Genomic DNA, 9,465 nt, shown 5'->3' with positions numbered 1-9,465 from the left:
GCGGGGAAGAGTATGAACAAAATTGGTGAGGGACTAAGGGGTACAAACTTCCACTAATAAAATAAATAAGTCACAGGTATGAAATGTACAGCATAGGAAATAGAGTCAATAATATTGTAATAACATTGTATGGTTACAGATGGTAACAGTACATCACGGTAAGCATTGGATAATGTACAGAATTGTCCAATTACTACATTGTACACCTGAAACTAATATAACATTCTATGTCAACTATACCTGATTAATAAAATTTTTTGAAGTAAAAATACTAAAAAAATTTTAAAGCATTGGGTAATAGTTTTTTTTAAAAAAAAAAAAAGACTAAGGTTTTAAACTATTACATTAAAAAGTTATTGCTGTAAAGCCTTTAAATACAGGAAACTTGACAATAGAGTGAATTAAATCAGTTCTTTAAAATTCGTAAAAAATTTTACTTTTTTACTATGAGGTTGGAAATTTCTCCATCTTATGCACTTTATCCGGCATTTCAGGATAGGGATCATGCTGAGAAGCATACTAACCAAAATCACCTTTCAAACAACAATTATCAGTAATCATAATTTCAGCAAGACTGACTTTTTTGGCCTTTGTTTTTCTGAATCACAGTATAAGCATAGAAGCAGTCACCTCATATAATAATTTTAAAATCAACTATTTTAACTGATTTATATCTTAAAACACAACATCTGTAAGAATAAATATGTACCTAAAATAACTTGAGTAAAATCTTAACATGTGTCCACAGATTTTAACCTATATCTCATAAAAACATAACTTTTTAAACTTTTATTTTCTACAAAACTATACAGGATCACCAATAACTTCTATATTGCAAAATCCAATGGTCAATTCTAAGTTTTCAAAGAACTGTTTCAAAGTCACTGTTCAACTCAAGAACACTTTTTAAATTCAATTTAGTTTTTAATTCTTGAATCACTTTTTCAGTTGGCTTTCAGGATATACACATTTCTGGTTTTCCTCCGGTATGTCTCGCCTCCACCTTTTAACCTCCCTTACTGGCTCCCCCTTAACTCCCTGACCCCTCAATGTTTTGTCCCAGGGCTCTGTCCTTTGACCTCCTTTCTTTCAAGATTCACTCACCTGGTATTTCATCTGGTCTCACAGCTTTAATATATTTTTTAAAAATTTGTTTCTTAATGCTTTATTTCTGAGAGAGAGAGAGAGACACAGGACGAACATGGGAGGGTCAGAGAGAGAGGAAGACACAGAATCCGAAACAGGCTCCAGGCTCTGAGCTAGCTGTCAGCACAGAGCCTGACCCAGGGCTCGAACCCATGAACTGTGAGATCATGACCTGAGCCAAAGTCGGACGCCCAACTGACTGCGCCACCCAGGAGCCCCTGGTCTCACAGCTTTAAAAGCCACCAATGTGCTGCTGACTTACAACGTGTATCTCCAGTCCAAACCTCTCCCTGAACTCTAGGCTCAGATATCAAACTGCCTACCTGACTTCATCTCCACATGATGTCAAAATACGTCTCAGATCTGATTTCCAAACCTGAGCTCTCAATATTCCAATTCCAAAAGCCGCTCCTCTCATGGTCTTCTCCACCTCAGCAGGTGGTAACAGTATTTTTTAGTAGCTCAGGCTAAACTGTTCAGAGTTATCCTTGACTCCTCTCTTTTTCTCATACCCCATCCCACGTCCAATCCATCAGCAAATCGTCTCGGACCTCTGATCACTTCTCAATACCTCTATCATCATCTCATCTAAATTCTTATACTTCATTTAGCTTATTTAACAAATATTTAATAAGTACCTATTATGTACCAGGCATTGTTCTAGGTACATGGAATGCATTAGTGAGAAGAGAACATAACAGAAGAGAACAGAACAAAAGAGATAAAAATCCCTGCCCTCATAGAGTTGATATTCTACTGGGGGAAAATGAACTATAAACAAGAAACATAACAAATAAGCAAATAATATGATGTGTTAGAAGATTCATCCCATTAGACCCTCTCTCCTTCTCATTGCTGTCCTTGCCACTGCTGAGACACTGCTGTCTCAGAGGTCTGATCCTCTTTCCATCAGCTCCTCCAGGCTTCACTTATTTTTTTTTAATTTTTTCAACATATGTTATTGAGACACAGAGACAGAGCATAAACAGGGGAAGGGCAGAGAAAAGGGGAGACACAGAATCTGAAGCAGGCTCCAGGCTCTGAGCTTTCAGCACAGAGCCCAACACAGGGCTCGAACCCACAAACTGTGAGATCATGACCTCAGCTGAAGTCAGATGCTTAACCCACTGAGCCACTCAGGCACCCCAGCTTTACTTCTTACCCACCATCAGAGTCCACAGCTGATCATCATAATCAGTCTCTTCTAAATACGCTTAACCTCCATCCTCCTCCCGCATCATTCAGCCACACTCACCTGAGGAAAACCCAGACCTCAACAAACTCAACAACCTGACTTCTCTGGGCCTACACCTGTGTGGCGCAAGGCTCCCTGAGGAAATCTCACAGCACAGCAGATAGCAGACACTATAAACCATAACCACCAATCTCAAAGGCAATCCTACCACACACAACTATCTTCTGTGATAAATGTTTCACATATTTTCCTCATTCATAAAACATAGCAAGTTTCCCCATCCCCTTTTCAACAGACAATTTTATGCTACACCCCACTGAAAAGGTAAAAAGAAACAGAAAACATAATAATATAAGCTAATTTTGCATGCTTACTGCATACCAAACACCATTTAAAACAATTTACATAGATTAATTTATTTACTCCTAACAAAAAAACAAGTACTGTTATTATCCCCATTTTACAAGTGAAAAAACCAAGGCAAGAGAGATTAACTTGTCCAAATGTCACTTTTCTCTAATAAGCGGGAAAAGAGTGATTCAAACTCAGATGATACAGATGTTAACTATTCAACAATGCGCCTCCACCGTCAGACAGAAACTTGTCTCACCTTTGCAGTTAATCTACAAACCTTTCTGTATCTCAATCCATCTTCTCTTTCATCTCCCATCCTTCCCCCATTAAACACAATCCCTGCCCTTCTGCTCTGGATTACCTTCCGTTTTCCCTCCTCAAGGACCATGAATCAACCCTTCCTCCCCTCCACGTTGTTACCAACCGTTCCAATGTTTTAACATCTCAGCAGCATCTCACATACTTGACAACTCCTTCCTTCTCAAAAAATGCTCTTGGCTTCCATGACACCAGACTCTTTTACACCATCCCAAATTCTGGCTACTCCTTCTCAGTTCCTACGGTCTCTCTTTTTGCCTTTACCAGACTTCTAAATTCCAGATTTCTGTGGGTTCTATGCTGGGCCTTCTCTACTTTCTCTACTCCACTCTCTCTAGAAGGTCTCATCCACTGCCATGGCAGAAACAATTCTATCTGTTCACCAAATATTTTATATTCCTCTTTCAGGGCACATGGAAAGACTACATTTCTCAGCTTCTCTTGTAGTTAGGTGAGGTCCATGTGACTGGATTCTAGCCAGTGGGATATCAGCAGGGGCTAAACAGACTCCCAAGGCCGGCTACAAAACCCCCCTGAGAGATCACCCATTCCTGCTCTTCCCCTTCCATGACATTAAAAGGACAGCAGCACAAGATGTAAAGAGCCCAGAGACTCACACATGAAGAAGAATTACTTACAAAAGCTAAACTGACAATGCATTGAGATACGAATGAGAAACAAACATGTTGATTGAAACCCCTGAATTTGGGGAGCTGTCTGCTAAAGAAACTAGCATTACTTATCCTGATTAATCGACTACCATGTCTTTAAATACTGTCTTTATGCTGGTGATTGTTAAATGTGTATCTCCAACTCAAACTTGTTTGAATTCCAAACCATATATCCAACTGTATACTCAACATCTCTTCTTGAGTAATCAGCATCTTAAGAATACCTTGTCCAACCCTCTTCTCCCCAGGAAGCCCTAATGGTACCAATCATCCTACTCCATAAGCCAGAAACTTAGGACTCATTTTTAACTCTTTCCTTCATTTTATATCCAAGTTCTGTCCATTTTCCCTCTTTAACATCTCTCAAATCAGTCTACCACTCTTCAACTCTACTTTAACATCACCATTGTCTTTCACTTGGACTATCACAACAAATTCCTAACTAGTCTCCCTACTTCCATTCTTGTCTCTTTCACTTCATTAAACGTAGAGCAATCAAAGTAAACTTTGTTTTCCCAAGTAAACTCTACGCCCAATGTGGGGCTCGAACTCACAACTGGAGATCAAGAGTCACATGCTCTATGGACTAAGCCAGTTAGGTGTCCCTATTCAAAGCAACCTTTTTTTTAAGTTTATTTATTTATTTTGAGAGAAAGAGAGAGCCTGATTGGGGGAGGGGAGAGGAAGAGAGAGAGAGAGACAGAGAGAGAACGAGAATTCCAAGCAGGCTCCACGCTGTCAACGTGGAGCCCAACATGGAGCTCAAACCCACAAACAATGAGATCATAACCCAAGCGGAAATCAAGAGTCAGACACTTAACCAGCTGAGTCACCCAGGCGACTTTGCAAGTCACCAAAGCAAGCTTTTAAGGGCACATGCCTGGCTCAGTCCACAATGCATGTGACTCCTGATCTTGGGGTCTCAAAAAAAAAAAAGTAAGCTTTTAAAAATTGACGTCAAATCACCTCATTCCAGTGCTTTAAAAACTGCAATAGTTTGCTAGTGCAATTTTAAAGTATATAAATATTAAAATTCCTAATCACACTCTAGTAGCCTTTATGATCTGGTTCATACTGTCCAAATGCATAACCTCACTTTCAGTCTGAGATCTCTCCTATCATCATCCTATCCTAAAGCCTTTCCAAAAAAAAAAAAAAAAAATACCCCCCAACTATCCATCTAGCAAACTTCTATTTATTCAAGATAATTCATGAATCACCTCCTCCAGGAAGCCTTCCATAATCCCCATCTCCTTCCTCATCCCCTCTTCCTCAACCTAGAATAAAGAATTAGGTTTATCACTTCAGGTATTCCATAATATTTTATAAAAGTTGTTATCACACTTGTTACAACATAATTATTTTTAAATGATTTTCTATTCCCATGAGATTATGTACTCTTTAAGGTAAGGGACTATGTCTAAATCATCTCCCTAGCCCCAAGGACTAGCAGAAATTAGACTTTCAAATATTTCCTAAGCAAAATGACTCCAAAGCCACCAACCCTATCACTAGGGTGTTTCATAATATATTCCTACAGTTAGTTCCTAGTGGATTCTTCACATAGTCAGTACAAGTACCAAGTAATCTTTTATAAGTTTTATTTAAGTAATCTCTATACCCTATATGGGGCTTGAACTCACAACACTGAGATCAAGAGTCATGCACTCTTCCAACTTAGACAGCCAGGCTCCCCAAGTACAAGATAATTTGATGTTGAATGACCTACCTATAAGAAATGAGAATTGTGCTTTCTTAAAAGTGTTCACCTGGAATCTATCACTAATAAGGTGAAAAAAGAATTCTTCAGAAATAAAACTTGGCCCTATCTCCAGGAGCTCTCTCTCCTTGTAAGTCTGGTTTAATTAAAGAAGGTGACTTCATAGTGAAACAGATTATATACAATTAGTGCCATCTTCTAACTCAGGAAAATTATGAACATCTAATACTAACGAGATGCATCCTAATGTTTACAGTGGGAAAATTTAAGCAGCCATAACACATCTTCCTAAATATGCCAAATACCAAAGAATTATCCAATAAGCATGGATTATTCTTCTAATCAGAAAAAATAATAAGAGAAAGAAAATATGAAGCAGAAAATGGAATGTGAATTATTCCTTATTTTTCACATGCAAGGATATAGCTCGTATTTCTTGCTCTCCCTACCATAAAAGATTGCTAACCTTGCATTTCCAAAATAAACAATATAGCATGAACACTTCAGGAACATACAGAGAAAACTATAAGGGAAATTTAGAGAAACTTATCAAGAATTGTACATTGTATTCACTTTACTTTCTAATAAGCATCACAAGCCAAAGCAGCATTGATTCCCCCTAGTAAAGATCCAATTTGACTGTCGAGGGGCCTGGGGTTCTGTCCAAGGACCACAATTAATCAGAAAGGTGAGCTTAGTATCTCACCAAGCCACAATTATCAAGAATCTAATTTTTGGAAGCCAAGATATTCCAATACAATAATAAGGAAAAGCTTTATTCCTGGTTCTTCATTCCCAGGAGAGGGACAAAAAAAGGCACACAACTCTATTTCTCAGAGAGGCGTTAAGCTTAGCCTTACCTGCTGCTATCTACCTCCAGACAGTGTCACATTTCTCCCATTTATCTAACAGTAAGTCAGTATCCTGATCTTTGTCACTGCCAACCTCCAGATTATATTAGAATTCTGATATTTAAACCATTTTTTCTAATTCCGAATAAAAAAAATTCACTTTGGCAAGGAATTCTTTATAATTTTGTTTTTCTCACAAATCAGTGCAGGAGATAACTAACTAATAAAGGAATCCAGGAAACATGCTCCAAACTAGAAAAGAAGCCAGGCATCTCTAAGTTTAGAGGTTTCTTCATAACTCCACAGAGAAAACCACATGTAGAAAACAAACAATTCACTACAAAGTTAGAGACGGTGAGGGAAAAAAAACTCAAAATGGCTGAAGAGGGAAGACCTACGAAGAAAAATATATAAAAAATTATGACCAATTCATTTGAATGAGTACAATGATTATAAAGTACAAACTGTTTTTATTTTAAGTGAAAATACATCAAAAATGGTTACAGTATAAAGAAAAAGGGGTGCCTGGGTGGCTCAGCCGGTGGCGTCCGACTTGGTTCAGGTCATGATCTCATAGCTCGCCTCATGTCAGGCTCTGTGCTGACAGCTCAGAGCCTGGAAGTGGCTTTGTATCCCAGCTTTGTATTCTGTGTCTCCCTGTCTCTCTGCTCCTCCCCAGCTCATGCTCTCTCTCTCTCTGTATCTCAAATAAATAAACATTAAAAAAAAAATTTTTTTAAAGAAAAAGAAAACATTTCCTCACCCTAAGGCTTGCTTAGGTGATCTTTCAGTATCACTTGTGCATCATTGATATGGCTGTATGGACTGAGGATTTTATATAAAATGTGAAGAAAGGCTGACAAACTAGGAGAATCAAGAAACCTGAATTAAAAATGACAAAAGAATCTCTTCCAACAATTTTAAATAACTAGTCAGACCTACTATACGTATGCACATAAGTAATCATAGCTAACTACAAAACTTTTTAATTCTTGTTTCAAAATACCTTCTAGAATAAGCATTAAGTCGTAGTTAAAATTTAAAACTTTCACTCTTCAAAAGACATTGTTAAGAAAATAAAAAGGCAAGTCACAGATGGCAGAAAAAAATTTTTAAGCGTATATCCAACAAAGGACTTGTATTTATAATATATAGCTCAACAATAAGATAAAAATCAGTACAAGATTTGGACATTTCACAAAAGAAGAATGTGAATTGCCAACAAGCTCAACACCAAACCACAATATTACTAAATACCTATTACGGTGAGTAAAATTTAAAAACTGATCATACCAAGTGTTGGAGAGGATATAGAGCAGAGAACTCTCATACATGGATGGTGGAAATGTATAATGTTATGACTTTGGAAAAGAATTTGGCATCTTTTTAAAAGGTTAAACATACACCTACCATATGGTCCATTCCTGTCCCAGAGATTTACACAAGAGAAATGAAAACCTATGTCCAGACAAATAACTGTACACATTAATTTGTAATAGTCAAAAACTGGAAACAACCCAAATGACTATCAACAAGTGAATGGATAAACAAATGTGATATATCCATAACAATGGACTACTGCACAGTAAGAAGGGATGAACAGTTAAATACAAAAACACAGATAAATCTCAAAATATTATTTTGAGAAAGAACCCAGAGACCTCCCCATCAAAAAAGTGTACATATTATGTTTCCGTTTTTTTAAAAATTATAGAAAATGCAAACTAATCTACAGTGACAGAAAGTATTTAAGAAGTTACCTGAGGAGGAAAGGATTACCAAGGGGCAGGGGGAAACTTTGAGAAGTGATGGTTATCTTCACTATCTCTACTGTAGTAACGGTTTCATGGGTGTTTCAGTGGAAGTGTGTGCATGTGTGTGGTCAATATTTACCAAACTGCACTTTAAATTTAAAACTTAATGTGCGTCAAACTCAATAAAGAGGTAAAAATTCACAATAAAAGTCTTAAAAAAAAAAACGAACTCTAGTCTCAGTGTCGATCCATTTCACCAGTGGGAAACTTCCCCTCCTCTTGCGCCCTCCATCTCAAGACTGACACTTTTCCTTTCCCCCTCCGAGAACCCCGGAAGGCTCACAAACTTCTGACTAAGCTTCAAAGTAATGCTCACTGTGTTCTTTGGGTCCTCAGCTCCTGCCACACAAACCTCCTGTCTACCTTCCCGTTCGCAATAAAATAGTTAGCCTTACTGGATAGGGACGCTTGCCCCCGCCCACCGACCCAGCCCCTCCAATCCATTTTCCCAAACACTTAACCACGAAGCTTCGTCGGACAGAGCACATCTTGGTCCTGAAATACCACTAACGAGCACGGAGCCGCCGAAAGCTGCGCCCCTCAGACGGCCCACCCCTAGATCCACCGGTAAGCAGGGACTCCAACACCCCCCCGTCCGGGTTACCTGCCACAGGCTGGCCGCGCCGCGGACAGTTCAGCCACCGCGGCGGGATCTTGTTATGAGCCATCTCGGGGCCGCGCAGAGCCACCCCCTCCACCAACGCTCGCCGCACCAACGCCGCCGCCTCCTCGCGATCGGCTCCGCACTTGGGGTCCCAGGCACTAGGATCCCGGCCGGGGTCCGAATCCCAGCAGCTTCTACCCGGGAAACGTCAGACACGGCGCGCCACTTTCATTCAGGATCACCGCTCTAAGCGAGCCCACAATGCAGCGCTACTTCCGCCCCCCAAAAGCCCCACCCACTTCTTTCCGAGGTCAGAGGGGAAGACCGAGGAGCTCCGTAGAGGGACGGGAAAGAGTTAAAGCCTTGGCGAATGGGAGGGACGCGTCTGACGTCGCCCCGCCCTGCCGAAATTCCGGCGCGCTCTTTGGGCGGCTTTGCGCAAGCGCAGATGGCGTCGTACAGGTCCCTGCAGAACGACACGTATTTTTTCCCCACCTAGACAGCGCACAGCCCTCCCCGAAAATAGAGGGAGGTCAAGCCTCTTTCCGCTGATCCGCAGCTTCCGCAAAGGCATCTATTTTACTGATGAAAGGGTCCTTCCCGCCGCTGTTGCAGATTTAAAGCCCGATCGCCGTGTTTTCTGCCAAGTTTGGCATCCTGGCAGGATCTGGGTTTGATCTGCAATTTGGGAAGTTCTCCCTGACGCTGATCAGGGGAACAAGCTTTAAAGAAATTCTAAGGGCGAGAGATTGGAATGCCAGAAATGAAGAATTTCTCTTTGGATGGTACTTC

The 9,465-nt window shown here is 40.0% G+C and overlaps 1 protein-coding gene across 1 annotated transcript in view; it reads right to left on the bottom strand.

The window, feature by feature from the left end:
* RNGTT (RNA guanylyltransferase and 5'-phosphatase) overlaps nucleotides 1–8,959 on the bottom strand; it is a 325,730-nt gene extending 316,771 nt beyond the window's left edge. The window contains exons 1-3 of the mRNA XM_039232163.1: nucleotides 8,581–8,959; nucleotides 7,666–7,679; nucleotides 4,905–4,961 (exon numbers count right to left, since the gene is read on the bottom strand). Of these exons, the coding sequence (XP_039088094.1) occupies nucleotides 4,905–4,961; nucleotides 7,666–7,679; nucleotides 8,581–8,737 (228 nt within the window). The 5' untranslated portion in view covers nucleotides 8,738–8,959. The remainder of the gene's footprint in view (nucleotides 1–4,904; nucleotides 4,962–7,665; nucleotides 7,680–8,580) is intronic.
* Between the last annotated feature and the right edge of the window lie 506 nt (nucleotides 8,960–9,465).

This window comes from Hyaena hyaena, unplaced genomic scaffold (genome assembly GCF_003009895.1).
Source record: "Hyaena hyaena isolate Hyena2069 unplaced genomic scaffold, ASM300989v1 scaffold_66, whole genome shotgun sequence".
NCBI classification, from domain to species: domain Eukaryota; kingdom Metazoa; phylum Chordata; class Mammalia; order Carnivora; family Hyaenidae; genus Hyaena; species Hyaena hyaena.
Note: the sequence above shows the minus strand (reverse complement) of the source record. Positions and strands in the feature narration are given on the sequence as shown.